The sequence below is a fragment of the Aspergillus stella-maris genome, assembly GCF_047715825.1.
Source record: "Aspergillus stella-maris strain CBS 113639 unplaced genomic scaffold BDV14scaffold_8, whole genome shotgun sequence".
NCBI lineage: Eukaryota > Fungi > Ascomycota > Eurotiomycetes > Eurotiales > Aspergillaceae > Aspergillus > Aspergillus stella-maris.
In genome coordinates this window covers 463,946-482,440 of record NW_027396802.1, presented here as the reverse complement: position 1 = coordinate 482,440, position 18,495 = coordinate 463,946, and the positions used below count along the sequence as shown (strand labels likewise).

At 51.5% G+C, this 18,495-nt stretch overlaps 7 protein-coding genes across 7 annotated transcripts; 5 read left to right on the top strand and 2 right to left on the bottom strand.

The window, feature by feature from the left end:
• Positions 1 to 2,054: 2,054 nt before the first annotated feature.
• BDV14DRAFT_196934 (aminoacyl transferase sphA) lies at positions 2,055 to 3,591 on the top strand (the record flags this gene model as incomplete). The annotated part of the gene is made up of 3 exons (XM_073772548.1): positions 2,055 to 2,886; positions 2,963 to 3,105; positions 3,166 to 3,591. The coding sequence occupies 3 exons, from the start codon at positions 2,055 to 2,057 to the stop codon at positions 3,589 to 3,591; spliced, it is 1,401 nt and encodes a 466-aa protein (XP_073631596.1).
• Positions 3,592 to 4,012: 421 nt separating this feature from the next.
• Positions 4,013 to 5,662, top strand: BDV14DRAFT_211710 (MFS-type transporter sphD; the record flags this gene model as incomplete). The annotated part of the gene is made up of 2 exons (XM_073776148.1): positions 4,013 to 4,153; positions 4,202 to 5,662. 2 exons carry the CDS (start codon positions 4,013 to 4,015, stop codon positions 5,660 to 5,662), a joined length of 1,602 nt encoding a protein of 533 aa, XP_073631595.1.
• A 581-nt stretch (positions 5,663 to 6,243) lies between these two features.
• BDV14DRAFT_196932 (fatty acid desaturase-domain-containing protein) lies at positions 6,244 to 7,878 on the top strand (the record flags this gene model as incomplete). Its single annotated transcript, XM_073772547.1, has 1 exon — positions 6,244 to 7,878. One exon carries the CDS (start codon positions 6,244 to 6,246, stop codon positions 7,876 to 7,878), a length of 1,635 nt encoding a protein of 544 aa, XP_073631594.1.
• A 1,568-nt stretch (positions 7,879 to 9,446) lies between these two features.
• On the bottom strand, positions 9,447 to 11,315 carry BDV14DRAFT_167469 (putative transcription factor TFIIE complex alpha subunit). Its single transcript, XM_073767681.1, has 3 exons — positions 10,961 to 11,315; positions 10,795 to 10,890; positions 9,447 to 10,720 (listed from the first exon to the last, which is right to left on the bottom strand). The coding sequence occupies exons 1-3, from the start codon at positions 11,053 to 11,055 to the stop codon at positions 9,607 to 9,609; spliced, it is 1,305 nt and encodes a 434-aa protein (XP_073631593.1). The 5' UTR covers positions 11,056 to 11,315; the 3' UTR covers positions 9,447 to 9,606.
• A 167-nt stretch (positions 11,316 to 11,482) lies between these two features.
• BDV14DRAFT_144982 (pseudouridine synthase PUS2) lies at positions 11,483 to 14,056 on the top strand. The gene is made up of 3 exons (XM_073766421.1): positions 11,483 to 11,746; positions 11,811 to 12,014; positions 12,065 to 14,056. Exons 1-3 carry the CDS (start codon positions 11,661 to 11,663, stop codon positions 13,485 to 13,487), a joined length of 1,713 nt encoding a protein of 570 aa, XP_073631592.1. The 5' UTR covers positions 11,483 to 11,660; the 3' UTR covers positions 13,488 to 14,056.
• On the top strand, positions 14,057 to 15,781 carry BDV14DRAFT_144983 (uncharacterized protein). Its single transcript, XM_073766422.1, has 2 exons — positions 14,057 to 14,547; positions 14,603 to 15,781. The coding sequence occupies exon 2, from the start codon at positions 14,681 to 14,683 to the stop codon at positions 15,674 to 15,676; it is 996 nt and encodes a 331-aa protein (XP_073631591.1). The 5' UTR covers positions 14,057 to 14,547; positions 14,603 to 14,680; the 3' UTR covers positions 15,677 to 15,781.
• Position 15,782: 1 nt separating this feature from the next.
• BDV14DRAFT_145319 (uncharacterized protein) lies at positions 15,783 to 17,769 on the bottom strand. The gene is made up of 4 exons (XM_073766426.1): positions 17,466 to 17,769; positions 16,956 to 17,395; positions 16,254 to 16,880; positions 15,783 to 16,165 (listed from the first exon to the last, which is right to left on the bottom strand). Exons 1-4 carry the CDS (start codon positions 17,563 to 17,565, stop codon positions 16,103 to 16,105), a joined length of 1,230 nt encoding a protein of 409 aa, XP_073631590.1. The 5' UTR covers positions 17,566 to 17,769; the 3' UTR covers positions 15,783 to 16,102.
• Positions 17,770 to 18,495: the final 726 nt, after the last annotated feature.

The window sequence follows — 18,495 nt, the reverse complement described above, 5'->3', positions numbered from 1 at the left end:
ATCAGATCAGCCTTTCCAACATGCTAAGAGAGGATGCAACGAAACGACTGGAAGCTAGGCATCTGACCACATCCGCCTACCTAGGGCTACAGCTACTTCATGCCTTCTTCTCGGCCCCAGACACCGAGACTAACGTGGCACACTTCCACCCTCTCCACTAACCAGCGGCATCAATTCATGCTCACCAACCCCCACACCACAGCCCCAATGCCATGCATCCAAAAACGCTACTTTTCAGCTTCGTTCAGCTCATTTCAGCCTTTCTTACGCGTAGACCGGCGTGATTGGTAAGATAAAGCGAGGGGGAGCGGGTGTATAGTAACCCACACACCATAATAACAGGACTACTATAAAATGGGGGCCAGATGATCTGGATAAGTTGGACAACCGGAACCGGAAGACAAGACATTACCCGCAAGGATTCCAGATTCCAAGGAGGAAGGCTCGCCAGATCCAAGGCAGATAATCGGGCTAGTTTCTGTGTATGTATACGCGGCTCGGTCTACGTTGTCTGGGGATCTTCGCTAGTTCATCTAGCCCTTCTGCTAAATTACAACCGAGTTAGCCGACAATGCACCCAGGTACATTAGGTAGTTCTTGAACGGGAGGATTCAGCCGAGTCAGGACTGACTTGTTAGTAATAACACCATGTCTATGCTACATTCAAATTGGGTAGTCGTCAGAAGACAAGATCGATAGATAGTTGCAGCAGTTACAGGCAGAGGCAAATACTAAGTTACCCAACCCTCCACAATCAACTTGAACCTGCCTGGGGCCAGAAACTCTTCAATGCCAACTTGGTTGGCCTTGACCTTCTTCATCGGTATTTGTGTGCAGATTCATGCAGGTGATAGCGCTAAACTTCCAGGGGACGGTGTCGGATGTTGGGTTGGGGTTGGGTTGGGGTTGGTGCGCCCAGTCTGCCGAGAGTCCAGTAGCTTGTTAGTAAACGTTCCCTGGCTATACGAGCGTGAGTTAATTAGTCGCTCCGTGTCGTTCCCGGTAGTTCGTGGAGCGCTGCACCTATGTCTACATACGTTTAGGACTAGTAAGCGAGCATTTGGTCGCATATACGGGGAGCCGGGAAAGCTGTATTGTAGCCGTACTTAGCCCTACCATGCGGGTGCCTACAGAGTACCTGGGTCATGGATGCATCAAGCCGATATTTACTGGGCTAGGCTGTACTAAATTGGTTACGTAGGTATATGGATATTTGCGTAAGGCAAAGACATAGGATACAGTACCTTAACAGAAAGTAAACCCGCAGTCTGGGGTTGATCTCCAAGCAAACACGCCCGTCCTCAACCTTCAGCATGATCTCATAATCTCAGCTACTGCTCTCGTCAGCATTGACTAAAGCTGCATCCGCCAGTAGGCAATGGCATTTATGTGCCTTGGCTCATGCTCATGCTAACGCTCATGCCAATCTTTCTGGACTTTCTCAGCCCTACCCCCCCACGTTAATACCGAGATATTCATCGATTCAAATTTGGTGGCTCTGGAAAAGATCTTCCCGTGTCACGCCACGTAGCAGCAGCGGATTGTTACCTTCGGGGATAGTGAGATAAGGTGGCTGTTGGCGTCCCATGTCTTCCGAGGTTTCACCTACGGCTGATAATGGGCAATCTGTGCACCTTTGGTAGGTCGATCGGGTTGGAAAGGTCACGCTGCATTAGCAATAGAGAACGAAACAATCAGATGGTCAAAGAGGACTGAGATCCCCGTCGTCGCCCCAATCGTCCTGCTTCAGCCGCACCTATACTTACTTGTCTTGTTGGTGTATACGTACCCCAGCCGTCCATCTTAGTATCCAGCTTTATACATCGAACAGCGGCTTGGAGTAAGCAGGTAGCGGTAAAGAGGTAAAACAGCCTGTTGGAACAGAATTCATACGAGCCTGCGGCATGGGCGAGAGTTTTATATCAATGCTTGCATCTATCTATCTACCTATGTATGTATCAGCACTGTCAGGCCCTACCATAATTATATAACCCGCCGGGTACAAAGTCCTGATCATTCCAAACGCAACACAATATCAAAAACCCAACCCCAAAATGTCCTCCTCACCCCTCTTCACCCGCTGGCTCGCGAACCAAAAGCCCCGCGCGCAAACCCTTCTCACAGCACCGATCTTCTACCGCAACCTCGAAGAAGCACTCGACGTACGCCGAAAAGACCACGGCGTCTACAGCCTCCTCAAAAACACCTGGAGCAACGGGACCACAATCGACATATGCACGAACGACTCGCTCTCATTCGGGTCCTCCGGGCGGCTACGAGCGGCCTTTGAGGCCGAACTCGCGCTCAACCCAGACGCTGCACTAGGCGCTGGCGGATCGAGACTCATGGACGGAAACTACGACTACATCGAGGCCGTTGAGCAGGAGATAGCAGACTACCATGGCGTCGAGGCGGCGCTGATTCTGGGCTCGGGGTGCGATGCGAACTATGCAATTTTCGAGGCCATTCCGCGCTCGGGGGATGTGATTGTTTATGATGAGCTCGTGCATGCTAGTATTATTGATGGGATGGCGCGGTCTCTTGCTAGTGTAAGGTTGCCCTTTGCGCATAATGATGTTGATGCGTTTCGGGAGGTGTTGCTTTCTATATGGGATGAGCAGCCTCTTGTGAAGCAGGGGGGTCGGTGCGTGCTGATTGTGGTGGAGAGCGTTTATAGTATGGATGGGGACATGGCGCCGCTGAGGGATCTGATTCAGGTTGCGAAGGAGGTTTTTCCTGCTGGGAATGCGCAGTTCATTGTTGATGAGGCGCATAGTATGGGTGTGTTGGGGGAGAGGGGGTTAGGGTATGCTGAGGCGTTGGGGTTGAGTGAGGAGATTGCGATCAAGACGCATACTTTTAGTAAGTCGTTTGGGTCTATTGGGGGTGAGTTTTTTTTTTTTTTTTTCTTTCTGTTGTTTTTTATACAACCTAGCTGACGATGTGCGTATTGCTATTGCAGGGGTTGTCCTGGGAAATCAGACTGTCAAGAACGCGTTGCTGAACTTCTCCCGGTCGACGGTTTTCACTGCCGCTCCGTGTTTCAATCAGATTGCTGCAATAAGGGCAGGCTATGCGTTAATGCCGCAGCCTGAATCTGACGCTGTAAGCGTCACTCACTTGAAAATCTTGTTATAGATTGCCAACCACCACTAACAAATCCAGGGCCGAGCCAACATCCAACACCTCGTCAAGCGCCTTTTCGCGCGAATAACCGCCCACCCAATCTGGGAAGAGGCAAACGAGCGAGGAATCATCTTGATCCCCGTCTCAGAAGACTGGGAAGAGCGCGAAATGCAGTCTCAGCTGGTAATGCTGTGGACTCGCGAGCGCTATGGACAGTGGCTGTCGTTCCATCTCGACGCGAGAAAGTACTCTGCTTTTCCCGTCATGTTCCCTGTTGTTCCCAAGGGTAGTGCGCGGCTGAGGGTTGTTATTCATGCAGATCATACGGAGGAGTTGATTGATGGGTTTGTAGATGCTGTTTGTGAGTGGGCGGAGGAAATGGTTCGGATTGAGAGGGGGGCAACTGCAGGGGTCAAGATTCCTTGGGCGGCGCAGCAGGTGTATGCGTTGGAGGAGGTGCAGTAGTGCGGTAGTAGAGCTGGAATATAATGGTCTCGAATATAATAAGGATAAATTGCATTGCAGGTTCAAATAAGCAGTGCCCAATCGAGATCAATCATACAAATGCCGCAGTGCCTAGCCAGCCCTAACGGCGTATCCAATCGCTTCATTCAATCAGTTGGCAGTGTTTGCTGGACGCGGGAGGGCCCTTGCTAGTGCTTACTGGGTCATGCAATATCATGCAGTAAGAGAGAGAGAAAAGACAAAGAAACAGAGCTGAGGAGGGGGAGACTTACCTTGGCGAGTACGCGCGGCTCAGGTAGGGCTCAGCTGCCATGGCCTGTTTTCTTCGGATTCTACTCGTCATTTCCATCATACTTCAAGTCATGTCGCAGAAGTAGTTCTCAGATAGTTCACTTTGGGCAGAGCCCATGACACAATCACCATGGCCGCACCAGTCGAGCAAGTCCCTAATGAGGCGAGGAAAACGAGGAAGTCGATCTCCTTCTATATGACCTTTCTTGCCCTCACCATTTGCGTGCTTCTAGTGTCTCTTGACGCGACGGCCCTTTCGGTTGTCGTTCCAGTAAGACCCAATCTTCTATTCAAGCTCATTCTCAATTGACATCTCTAGATGATAACTCAAGATCTTCATGGCACCACCCTCGAGGCATTCTGGGCCAGCCTCTGCTTCCTCCTCGCCGTGGTCGCCGTGATGCCAATCATAACAAGTCTCTCCGACGTCCTCGGCCGTAAGATACCCCTCTACGCCTCCTTCATCGTCTTCCTGACAGGGTCGATCGTCTTCGCCGTTGCCAACAACATGAGCGTGCTCATTGTCGGACGGGTCCTTCAAGGTCTAGGAGGCGGCGGCCTCGACGTGCTAGGCGAAGTCGTTCTCGCAGATATCACAACCCTCAAAGAACGCCCTTTATACCTCGGCCTCTTCTCAATCCCCATGGCAGGCGGCGCCATCTGCGGGCCCATCGTCGGCGCTGCCCTCGCCGAAAACGCAACCTGGCGCTGGATCGGCTGGATCAATCTCCCCCTGGGTGTAACAGGGTTACTCCTATTCATCTTCTTCCTCAAGCTCAAGCCGCTTGACACCTCCCTCGCCGCTAAAGCCCTCAACCTAGACTGGACAGGCATGCTCCTCTATCTCATTGGAAGCACGCTCTTCTCCCTCCCGCTTTCCTGGGCAGGAGCACTATACCCTTGGTCCTCTTATAGAACGCTTATACCATTTATCCTAGGAATCTGTTTCCTAGCAGCGTTCGGAATTTACGAAGCCCGCCCGCTAAACCCTGTCTTCCCCTACCGGATCTTCAAGTCCCGCACCGCAGCCGCAACACTCCTCGGCGCATTCATGCACGGCGCCGTCCTCAACGGCGGCCTTTTATACCTCCTCCTCTCATTCCAGGCTACATTCCGCGACACGCCAATGCGCTCTGCCATCGAAGTCCTCCCCATCTGCGTCTTCATCGTGGTCTTCAGCATAGTCGGCGCATTAGCCGTTGAAGTGCTCAGAAGATATAGACTCCTTACCCTCGCCGCGTGGCCCTGTCTCGTTGTCGGAGTGGGGTTATTTGCGCTCTGGAAACCGGGTGTCTCTGATGGGATGAAGTACGGGCCGCAGGTTCTGGCTGGAACGGGGTTAGGTGTTTTATTTACTATCACGACATTTCCTATGAACGCTAGTCAGAAAGTTGACGATGCAGGGTTGGCAATCGGGATTATGGTTTCGTTTCGCATGTTTGGGAGTATGACTGGGTTGGCGATTGGGTCGACGGTTTTCCATAGTGTTTTTGAGGGGCGGATTGCTTCTCTTGCACTTGGGGAAGCGGGTGGTGGGCTTGGAGTGTTGAGGGATGTGCGTGAGGCTGTTGGATTTATTCCGCTGTTGAGAGAGTTTGATGGGTTAAATGTGGTTGGGTATGAGGGGGTGATTGAGGCGTATAGGGTTTCGTTCATGGCGGTGTTTTTGGCTCTGACCGGGTTGGGGGCTGTTGGGCTTGCGGCGTCGTTTTTTGTTCGCGAGCTGAGTTTGGAGAGTGAGGAGGTGGGCAGGCAGGGGTTTGAGCTGGAGAGGGGGTGAGCGTTGTATACCTGTATACCTGTATACCATCTAGTCTGGACGTCCATACCCAGGAAAGACTGCTGCGTAGATCTGGCAATAGATTTGGGTATGGACGAATTCTTATAAACAGAAGAGCCCATTGTATATGGCATCCGCACTCATACTCATACTCATACTCATACTAATAGTCGGCAGAAATTCTGAGTACCTAGACCAGACCAGCCCGGGCGTACCAGGTACCTTGCCCTATACTACATCCTCCTATAAGCCCCAAGCTTGAGCTCCGGTTGGACCTTCACACCGCTAGACCAAGCATGCTGTTCAGCCAAGCACAAATGTCGGTTGATGCATGTTCCTTGATTAGGTTAAGAGAAGCTCCGTCCTCTTTGTTCCAGTCTTCCCCCCCCCCCCCCCCCACCGGCCCACGCGTTTGTCATGCATCTCTGCCCATCAACCTTTAGCTGTCCCATTTCGCTTTCCTTTTCAGCTTGCTCGCTACTCCAGAGCTAGGTACCTACCTTCCTTCCATTACCTAGCTCTTCACCCGCCAAACATTCCATCCTAAGCAACCTAACCCACAAGCCGGAGACCATGCTACCATGCCTCCACCTCCACCACCATCCGCAAGAACACGCCTCTACACCCGCCACCAAATTGCCTCCCTAATCGCAAACAACCACAAGATCATTATTCTCGACGGCGACGTAATCAAAGCAGACGCGTGGATCCCCTACCACCCCGGCGGCGAAAAGGCGATATTGCATCTTGTTGGGCGCGACGGGACGGATGAGATTCGCGCGCTGCATTCGGATGATGCGCTGGCGAGGATGAGGAGGTTTGTGATTGGGAGGGTTGATGTAGGGAGAGGTGGGTGGGTGGATTTTTTGCCGCCTGTTCAGGGTGGTGTTTTTAGGGTGTTGGGAGAGGAGGAGGGTGAAGATGGACAAGTGGTAGATTCAGAGTCAGCCCCGGTATATGGCACCAACTTGAAGATGAAGCATGCAAAAGCCGTTCCTGTGGATGCATCAACAGCCCACGCCATATCATCCGATATGACGAACTATCCTCCTCTTGACAAGGAGACCCAGGAGAACATCATCCAGAGATATCGGCAGCTTGACGCCCGTCTCCGTGCTGAAGGACTATATCATTGTCCGTATAGCGCCTACGCCATTGAAGGTCTTCGATACACGGCGCTCTTTACTCTCTTCCAGATATGTCTGCACTACGGGTCCTACACCTTCGCCGGCCTCTTTCTCGGTCTCTTCTGGCACCAACTTGTCTTTACAGGACATGACGCCGGACACATGGGGATAACGCACGATTTCCACATCGACACCTGCATCGGGATCTTCATTGCCGATTTCCTCGGCGGGCTGAGCATCGGCTGGTGGAAAAGAAACCATAACGTGCACCATATCGTGACAAATTCGCCGGCCCACGATCCAGACATCGAGCACCTCCCGTTCTTCGCTATATCCGCGGACTTTTTCAATTCGTTATACTCGAGCTACTATGACCGGGTTATGCCCTTTGATGGTGTCGCTAGGCTGTTTGTGAAATACCAGCATTGGCTCTACTACCCCATTCTCGCACTCGGTCGGTTTAACCTCTATTTCCTGGCCTGGTCGTACCTGGCTAGTCCAACGCAGGTTGTCAAGAAGGGCCCGGCATGGTGGCATCGATATCTGGAAATTCTCGGACAGGTATTCTTCTGGTACTGGTTCGGGTATAGGACGCTGTATCTGAGTATTCCGAACTGGTCAAGCAGGGTTACCTTCTTGCTTGTCTCGCATGTCGTCACGGCTCCGCTACATGTGCAACTTACATTAAGCCATTTCGCCATGTCGACTGATACTGCCAGCTCCACCTCCAGCCCTAACTCCAACCAGAAAATACACGAATCCTTCCCCCAACGCATGCTCCGCACAACAATGGACGTCGACTGCCCGCCCTGGCTAGACTTTTTCCACGGCGGGCTGCAGTTCCAAGTCGTGCACCATTTATTCCCGCGGCTGCCGCGGCATAATCTACGGAAAGCGCAGGTGTACGTGCGGGAATTCTGCGCGGACGTCGGGATCCCATATATGATTTTCGGTTTTGCGAAAGGGAATAAGGAGGTTCTTGGCCGGTTGGGCGAGATTGCGGAGCAGTGGAGGGTTCTGGAGGAGTGTCGCAAAAGTGCGGCGGAAGAGTTGGTGGGGGGTGTCATTGGTATCAGGGGCGATGAGTAATATATGTATGATATTATTGCTAGATCCTTGTGCCGTGATTGGAGAAACAGAGAAACAGTTGATTTGAAAATAGTAGTATTCCTATGTTGATGGATCACTGTATATACATGACCGGGTTTAACACAGCTCCGGGGGTATCGTATCAAGCTGCAAATGAGGAAGGTACGACTGGACATCAACGAATAGAGAAGAAGCGACCACTAATCGTGCCCTCTTGTGTGGTGCTGATAGACATGTCAGGCTGGGAAGGAGCAATGCATGGTTGCTAGCGCACAAATTAGGAAGGAACATTCCGGTCCTGGCCCTGCCCTGGGAAGGATGCAGTGCCCTATTGCACTTTCTCCCAGTGGCACTCTTTGGCTTTGTACAAGGCCGGTATATGGGTAGGTAGGTAGCAATCTCTACTATGTTGTCCATCATCATCACACCGGCTTTTCTTATTTTTGTTGCTGCGTTGGCCTGGCTCGCTTACACGCTTAAAGATGTATATCGTGACGAAGTAGAGCAGGCGAGGGTGGGCAAAATATAATCGAGAAAGGTTGAAACAGAGTCAAAATTGATATTAAAAAGATATGCAACCAAAATAAGTGGGAATAGGGCTAGCTTAATACAGCAATCAAAGCGGCAATCGAAATGCCTCCTGTTGTTTGCTCTTTGTATTCATCAAGCTGTCTGGTTGTTTGTGGCCAGTATTGTATTAGTGTGGATGAGCTACAGAGTAAATACAGGCAACAGCCCAGCAAATCGCACCTATGCACGGCGCCGATCTTTCTACTTAGGCATACTAGCCAGGAGGAACTAGGTAGGTACTTGTGCCGCACCTAGTTCGAACCGGGTATTTAGCTGACAGTCCCATCTGGTACCTACCTGAGTCTTCTCGATTTCTGAATTGGTTACAGCACGATACCTGGATTTGGGGCTCCTTGCATCAATATTTACATAACCGAAGAAAATGCCCACCCAGATACAACCACTTACTCATCCCCCTCCCTCCCTCAGGACCTAGTAGCCGTTTTTCTAAAGGAGATTTGAAGTGTACTAACCCCCCAGAGGCCGTTGAAGCAAAAAGTCTCCTATTCGAGCAAGTCATGGACGAGTACATCCGCTGCATACTGGTAAAGACGGCCAGAGACGAAATAATGAAGGTATTTGAGATGTGGATGTCTGGGATACTTGATAAGCTGGCACTTTTAGGAGAAAAAACATCCGAAAGAAAAGGCTGATAATGCTAGTGTGAGGCTCTCATATACCGAATTCTCTATATACCAACCACTGAGTACCGGGGTTATCCGGGGATACTGCGTCCAAGAAACGACTGTATATCAATGAGCAGGGAAGGAGCGGTGGTGTCTTTTCAAAAATGGAAGGAGCAACTACCGGGGGTGGCGCCTTCCTTACAGAGTGTCAATTTGTATGTCAGTTTAGGAAGGTGCGATGGATGATTGACGGTACGTAAGATAGGAAGTTGCTTGTCTGAGCGGGGGAAGGTGCGATGGACTATTGCACCTTCCTGGTTGGTTACTAGATAGGTTCTAAGTATAGGTACTCCAGGGACGAGTGAAGTTCTGGTAGCATCTTTTTAATTGCATTACTTGTTCGACATGGTAGTACATGATGATGGTAATAAGATATATGGGCATAGAAATGGCTGACCTACCTCCTTTTAAGGCATGCTGGAAGAACAAAAAATGGAAATCTATAAGTAAATGAACGCCAGCGCTCAACGAATTAAACATCTTCAAACTCTTCATCGTCCTCATCAGACTCCTCTTTCTTGATCTCGGGCTCCGTCTTGATCTTCTTGGCAGAGGGCTCATCAGCCGGAGTGGAGGGTGTCCCTGTAGCGGTCCCAGGCGCACTGGTACCGGAGTCTGTATCGAGCTCGCGCTTGATGCCAACACTAGGAGCACTAGTAGGCGCAGAGGCACCACCAACGGCTGGCGAAGCAGTATCACTGGCAGAAACACCCCCGACGTCCTCAAACTCATCGAATTCGTCCGAGTCGTCTTCTGCGCTGCTAGCATCCTCTTGAGCCTGTAGAGCCTTCTCGCGCTCCATTTCAGCATAGTAGGCAGCGACCTTGTCGTCGAGGTCGACCAAGTTGGGTTTCTGGTCCTCCTCTTCTTTAAGTTCGGGTTTGATGCTAGCGTCCTCGGTCTTGACGCCACCCACGTTGCCAGCATTTGTAGAGACAGTAGAGTGCGTGTGCCAGACAGGAAGGGCGTTCTGTTTCTCCAGCGCGGCCTTGCGGGCGATTTCCTCCTTTTGCTCGGCGGCAGACTTCTCTTCCGTGGAAGTGAGCGAAATCTCGAGTGCACCGGCATCGGTCTTGAGGTTTCCGCGCACAGCCTCCTGCTTCTTGGACGGAACGACGATTGCTGCTCTGGTGGGGTTCGTGTGCTGGTTGCGAACAACGTCGACCTTGTGATCCCAGGCGGTGTCGAAATCGTTCGGAGGTATCTCGACAGAGTCAATCTGCTTGAGCAGTTTCAGCATTCCATCAAGCTGCGCCATGAGCTTGCTGTTCTTTTCGTGGCCCGTCCGGTCGATGCCCTCACTACCCTTGACATCTTCCGTGCGCTCAAGAATAGCTCCGCAGTTCTGGCACTCAAATCCTTCTTCCGAGTAGAGACTCAGGACATCCAGCTCCGTCCACTCGGACCCGCATCGCAAGCAAATATATTCTTTCCTTTCCTGGCTTGGTGTATATTGCAGCTTGATCGTTGATGTCAACTTCGAAACCTTGTATTTTATCGCGTCAACGACCGGGTGGAGCGGGATATAGTAGTATTCGCGGTTCACAGGTCGAGTCGAGCCGTCGCGTATTTCAGCTCGGGTATTGCTACATTCAGGAAGAGCTCCGTGTTAGCCATCTCACAAACAGACACCTATCCAGAAAGCATAGACAGGCCATACACTGCGATCAGGCGGTCTTCGCGCAACTTGGCGCATAGCTTGCGCAGGTCTTTCTGCTGCATTCCGAGGAGGAAAGCCAAGTCCTCCGCGTGGAGGCTATTCCAATATAGCTGTCAGCACAAGCATCCCTTATATGTACCGTCAATATCCCCGCGGTCACACGTACACCGAATGGATAAAGAGCGCATCGATGACGAGGATGTGGCGAGTCTCGTAGAAGGAGCGGGCGACCGTCCGTATGAGAGTGTTGGCGAGATCCATGATGATAAAAAGATCGCCTTGTGTTCGGGGTCAAGCGAGATGAGGGTGAGGGAAGGGCAAGAGAGTGCCTCCGATGCGGAGTGGACGTGAGGTTTCTAGCCTTGCTTCTCAGACTCCAGCATCTCTCCGTTCTCCGCAGCGGAAGTGTAGGTGAAGATGTGCGGAGATGAGGCTATGAAACGGCGATCTAGTAGCTGTAGTAATATACAGCCAGCGAATGTCGGACCGTCGGAGTGAAGTGCTGGAGTGACAAGAAAGAGAGACTGGAGAAAGAAAGAATGACGATGTTCAAAGGCTGGAGGAGCTTGTTACTGCCTGAGGCATGAATATTGCCTGCAGTGGGATGGTACGCAGTCCACTAACTCTATCAGGAATAGTGCGACAAGAAAAAGACGGCGCTGCAGCAAAAGATTCGAGACTCAAGGCCGCTCTCTACTGTTCGTCTCCATGCGCTCTCACCATCTCCTACGACATTGTTCGGCTCAGAATCTCTACAGCATCCGCGGAACCTCCAAGCTCCCGCGCCTATTACCGTCAACCCGCCTCACCCTTCCCTCCGACACCCTCGGCGCCCGCCTAGTCTGGTACAAACGTGGTGCAACAACATGGACAATAACGCCGGAAGAGCTGAAGGACCCGCAGCAGCTGGTCCTCAGCGTAAGAAGAGGAATATGGGCCGGAACGAGTGGCAGTATGTCTATGCGCCTTGATATTCTTGTTACAATTGTCTCACACACACTAGCTGACTCGGCAAGTCGCTCAATGCCAGATAAGAGAGAACGGAACGAACAGTCCGAACAAGTGAAGCGAAGAAAGCTCGAGAATGGCGAGGAAATTATTGCGCCAGTCTACGCGACGGAATTTTCAAAGGAGGATATCGAGGCTGAGCAGCGACGACCGAAGAAGAAGGTTGCGTTGTTGATGGGGTATTCTGGGACTGGGTACAAGGGAATGCAACTGTACGGTTTCCGTCAACTGAGTCTCGTGAATTCTGTGCTAACAGGACTAGGAGCACGACTGAAAAGACAATCGAAGGAGAACTGTTCACTGCGTTGGTCGCGGCAGGCGCAATCTCCAAGGCGAACGCTATGGACCCGAAGAAATCGTCATTTGTCCGCTGCGCGCGTACCGACAAGGGTGTCCACGCCGCCGGCAATGTTGTCTCGCTGAAAATGATCGTTGAGGATGACGACATCGTCCAGAAGATTAACGAGAAGCTCAGTCCTCAGATTCGGGTCTGGGGTATCCAGGTCGCCAACAAGGCGTTCAGCAGCTACCAGATGTGCGATTCCCGTATCTACGAGTACCTTATTCCCTCGCATTGTTTCCTGCCGCCACACCCTAGCACCTACCTTGGAGGCAAGATCAAGGAGTTTGCTGAGAAAGAGGGTGACCTGGAGGCGTACAACGCTCGTCAGGAGGAGGTTGCCAACTACTGGAACGAAGTCGACGAAAAGGTCGTTCAACCTTTACTTGAGAGCTTCTCTGAGGACGTCCGCAAAGCGGTTGAGAAAGCGCTGCATATTGACGAGGATGAAACGTCACAGACAGACCCTACCAAGGCGGAGGAGCAGGCGACAGAAAGCGAAAACACTCCAGCTGTCGATGTCTCCGAAGAGCAACAAGACGCGCAACTGGACGAGAAAACTCTTGCTTTCAAGAAGGAGGTCTACGCGGCTGTCAAGGCTGTCAAGGCTGCGATCCTCAAGACCAGACGCGAATATCGCATCCCTCCCGCCCGTCTCGATCGCATTCAGGAAGCCCTCGACCAGTATGTCGGAACCAAGAACTTCCACAACTACACCATTCAAAAGACATTCAAAGATCCCTCCGCTAAGCGTCACATCAAATCGTTTAAACTCAACCGCGAGCCCATCCTTATCGACGGCTCTGAATGGCTCAGCCTCAAGGTGCACGGACAGAGTTTCATGATGCACCAGATTCGCAAAATGGTCGCCATGGTAGCTTTGGTAGTCCGCTGCGGCGCCGACCCCAAGCGTATGCAGGACTCCTACAGGGAGACGAAGCTCGCTATCCCCAAGGCCCCAGGTCTCGGTCTGCTTCTCGAGCGTCCCATTTTCGACGTCTACAATCAAAAGGCACCCAGTCTCCAGAAGGAGAAGATCGACTTCGGCAAGTTCGATAAGGAAATCAGCGAGTTCAAGCAGCGTGAGATTTACGATCGCATCTTCCGGGAAGAAGAAGAGACTCATGCATTCTCCTCGTTCTTCAACCACATTGATCACTACATGCAGGAGGAGTTTTTGTATATCACGTCAGGTGGTGTTTCTGCGGCCAAGCCTGCTACTGGGCCTGGAGAGCTTACGGCTGAGGAATCCATTGCTGACAGGCGCAAGTCGCAACGGCAGGTCCTGGCTGAGGTGGAGCAGGAGTCGGAGGATGAGCGCCCACGCGGTGAGGAGGAAGGTTAGTTTATGTACATATGATATATCCAAAATCTCAAGAGCATCAATGGCAGAGAAATCCAGCCAACCACAGAGAGATCGACTCTGTAGAAAGTCACGGGATCTGGGCTCCTTCCCTTTTCGTCCATCTCAGCCTGGGGGACTTCAACTCTGCTGCAACTTCGCACCTTTCGTCCGGTCACACTCTCTCCTACATCACCCACTGTATCTCTACCATTACACTTTCGAAACCATGGAGCTTCATCATAAAATCCCCCTATCGGACGGAATTCCACCAGAGGAATGGGACATCAGCTTTCATTCACAAGTCCCTGCCCACCAACGTAAGGAACCAGCCATACAGTACCATCAGACAACGCTCACCAAGCTCGCAGGAATGTTCCATAAGATTCCCCCGCCTATCTTTCGCACGAGTTACCCCGGCCCCTGGGACATCTGTGGCTTGTCCCCTCTGCGCCATGCAATCTCATAGGGCACGGAGTAGATGGACCTGAACTTAGATTCCAGGGCAAAAAGTCTATTCCCATCGACATGGGTCTAGCCTACGCACACAGGAAACGATTAAAGAGCAACTTGGAGCTATGTTCCGAGCCACTGCTGTTAGCAGATGACGTCCTCGTCATAATGGCTCTGCGCCGGAGCATACCTCCTACAGGCCTGGTCACAACTCGTCTGGGGCTCCCTTCGTTCTGGACTCTTTCGCCATCTTGTATTCTTCTTCATCTACTACCCACCTGTCTGAGTCTACCTGCTTGAATCTTCACTTTTCTGAAGCTTTCTCTACAAGTCTCCGGGGTCTCAATACTGAGTTGGACATTCACTTCTTCTGAGCAGTCACTGTCTTGCTCTCACTTTCATTTGCGTCTTCCGTCGCAAATCTTTGGCGCCTGTCTAGGTCTATCAGTTACTTTTACCTACCTCTCTCGCGCCAACATTGCGCATACTTCGGCTCGCCTATCATCATCCTCTACGCCTTTCCTCCTCGACTATTCAGTTACTGTCACACTGAGCATAGTCCTTGTCACTTACAAGTCTGTCAGTCATCGAAGCTGTCAACTCCAGAGAGGTACGGCATCGAGGAACCCCTGCCTCAGTCCTCAAGCATACTAACATTCAAACAGATCCCTTAACCCAATATTGTCACTTGCACTGAGCGCGACGGTATTTCGGTCAACGCGCATCCATATCCAGCCGCTGAAATGGCATTATCACAATCACCAACAACAGAATTTGGGTCCCTCGCCCTCCTTCCTCCAGAACTCCGCTTCATGATCTACGAGCATACCGTCACAAATGGCTCAGCCCCGGCTCTAATGCGAACCAGCAAAGCGATCAACTCCGAAATCAAGCCACGCCTCTACGACACCATTGACATTCACCTCTACCCAAGGAAACTCGACCCATGGGCACGGATCTCGTTTCCTTTGCTCCCCGAGACATCTTGGACTATTGAGCAAGAGGAAGACTTTGACACACGTCGTCGTGGCGTATCGGCGCTGCCCTACACTCGCTTCAACAGGACGAGGGTAGTCATCTACGCCCCTGACACAAAGATCATAGGGCAATTGGCCTACCTCTGGATAAAGACCGACGCATTCGCACACGTCCTTTGCGACCAGAAAACGTTAAAAGGATGCAAGATTGCCATTGAGTTCAGAGACTATCGAGGTCACACCTGGACAACAAACGCACAGCGCCGCCTCGAAGCCCAAAAAGCCTCATATCTCCGGTACGCTCCCCTCGAGAATTCAAAGTCGAAAACCACGCCTGCCGGCCGGGTCCTGCCAAACCCATTTATCTATCCAACGCCATCCCCACGCTGGGCAACAGACTTCTTCTGGATCCCCCTGTGTCGCATGTACCTGCGGACAACGAAAGATACCCAAAATGCCACGGTTATCCTCTCCGATGGCTCCGCGCACAATATGCTCAACCTCATCGAAGGTATCCAGATGTGGCTCAGCGTATCAATGGTGAGAAGCAACCATAAGGGACCAGAGGCGCAGGAGCTATATCGTCGCGTTACGGCATGGCGCACAATTGAGCATATTTTTAAAGGGGGGCCTCCGCCATGGGAATCATTCGCCATTGCGGAGAAATTATATGGGGATACGGTTAGGAAGCCGGAGAAGTTTTTGCCGGGGGTTGTGAGGGAGTTGCTTGGGATTGACAAATCGGAGGAAGAGGAGGAATAACCTGAGGGAGCATGAAATTGGTTCATTGATTGGGATTGAAAGAGAGGGTTTGGGAATTTTTGATTCGCTGTCAGGATGCCCTTTCCCTTCTTATCAGCATTTTTGTTTCGTCCTCTGCACAAGCGAGGTTTTTGGCTGATATAGGGTTTGTACTGGCTCCTGCTTTTTTTGTTTTTGGATTATCATGTATTATTCATATTTCTGTGGTGGTAATCTTGCTTGTATATGTATATAATATTCCCGTAACAATCATGTCGACGGTATAATAACAGCATCACGGCTGGGTATCTCATCTCATGTCATTTCACCCACCAAATTTAGCGTCCACAATTCAGCTATATATATGCCAATCTTATCTCTGCAACCTGCAATCTGCATTTTGCAATTCCCACTTGCTGTCAACATATAATTACCTTCTCCCACCCTCTATATGGGCATAATAGTCCTCAACCCCTTCGCGATCCGCTGAATCTGACCCGTATAATAAGTCTACTCGACACAAAACCGTTAGCAAACCACTCACACCAGCTCAACCCTTCATAAGGATAAGAGAAACGAAGGGAAAAGGGAAACATACACTCTCAGCCCCAGCCCCAATAGCAGCGAGCGGAATCCACTTGACCCAAAACGGCACGGTGACGCGCTTCAAATCCATCCTGCTCTCTTCCTCACTCACACCATCATCAAGTAACTTCTGCGGGAAATGGGGATCGATTGCTGCTGGTCGACCTATACCAACAAGGTCACATGCGTTCTGGTCCAGAGCGTACTGCGCACCAGAGCGCGAGCGGAATCCACCCGTTAGCATTAACGGGAGTTCAGGATACCGCTTTCGCACAGCGGACGCGAATTCAAGGAAGAATGCTTCGCGGGCTGCTGTTCTTGCTGATTTCTTCCCTGCTCCTTCGATGGGTTGGCCCGGTTGCGCGTTTTCAGTACTACTTATGCTTGTGTCGAGGCTGAGCATCTTGGGGTCTTCGTAGCTTCCGCCGCTGATTTCGAGGAAGTCGATACCTGCGTCTGCGAGGAGGCCGATTTGTGTCATGGTGTCTTCGAATGAAGCGCTGTTGTAGTCTGCCGAGTTGAATTTTATGCCGATTGCGAAGGTTGAGGGGACGGCGGCGCGGATTTGCGTTATTATGTCTAAGGCGAATTTTGCGCGGGCGGAGGCGCTGCCACCGTAGGCGTCTGTTCGGGTGTTGCTCTATGTTATTTCATATCAGCATTTACCTGGGATTCTTGGTATTTGGGGTGTGAGGCGAGGAAGGGAAGGGTCTACCTTGGGGTTCAAAAACTGATCAATCAAGTATCCATGTGCACCGTGCAACTCAATCCCGCTGAAGCCGGCATCACTCATCAACCTTGCCGTATCAACAAACTGCCTCGTTACAGCATCGATATCCTTCTCCGTCATTTCCCTCGGCGGCGGGAAGACAAACCAGCCCAGCCACCGCTGAATGAACCCATCGCCCATATCCAATGGGATTGCGCTCGGTGCTAGCGTCGAAGCGAAGAGGCCCTTCCGGCCTGAGAAGCGCATGCTCTGACGACCGGGGTGGCACACTTGTACCAGAGTTGGTGTGCCATGTGCTTGGGAGACCTCAGCGTATTTGCGCCATTTGGCAAGGAGCTCTGGGTTCTTTTCGGGGGAAGTGTAGGTGCCGTTCAGAGCGGGGTCGAAGGGGGAGCCGAGGTGGTTCACGTCGACTTGAACATTTCCTTTTCATGCAATATCAGTATGCGTTCCAATCGCTCGTGATTTTGGTAGTATGTGTGGGTGGCGACGAACCAGTAAGAACAGCGCCCCAATTCCCCTTCGCCCACTGATCGTAGACATTTATCAATGACGGATTGGGTTCATTCGAGAAACCAGCAAGCATCTCAGCCATTGCCGCCTATAATGAACAAATCAATCAGTCTCAATCCCATCTCAGGTGCAACTTGCGAGGCCATAACGTCATACCTTGACAAGGCGATTCGGGAAGACCAGCCCGCAGGGCAATTTAACGGAGTCGTTCAGAGAGGCCATGGCGACAATATCCAGTGCAATTGACTGTGAATCAACGACCGGTGACAAAGGCAGGTACCAGAGGTAAATATAGCGGAGAACTTCAAGGACTCGGAGACATCAATTCAACCGAGGCTCGTGAAAGTGATGCCATAATCATTTGCGGACCGCGGTGGGTGGGGATAGCCATGGCCTCAAGGAGAGACCATTGCTCCGTCCCCGTCGCTATCCAATATCCATATCTTTCTTCCAAGATCTTTTTTTGAAATCAACAACGACCTTTACTAACATCAACGGATATACAAGAGACCGGCCCGGAAGAGACCTAGTCCGCTCCGCGCTGACAGGCGGTACCTGCGCATAGGTAGAGCAGTTCCTTCCTTCCGCCCATCCGAGTGCTGGGCCTGCTGGCCCTCCCGGATCGCAGTCGTCCGGGCCGGACCCTGCAGACTGCCACTTTGCGACTCAGGTCCACCGTTCTCGCGCTGACCCTCAGGCCATGTGGTGAAGAAGTCTAATTTGATCTCAATCGATCGGGTCATGCCATTAGGTGGGCCGCGGATCAGGCGCCCGTTCCTGGCGTGGTTCGGGGTCCCTGTCGGTGCTTGAAGCTTATGTTGATGTCTGCTTCTCCACATTGTTGTTGCATGCGGCTCAGTCCGGGGTCACGTTATTGGTTGTTTTTACTTGACTGCAGTTGCATTCAAAGGACTTGAGCTTAAATTTTTAAGAGCAGTCATCTGGTAATTCGGCCGTTGCTGTTGTCTATGCTACAAGTGAAGGAAGCAGATGTGTTAAACATAAGTCGTGC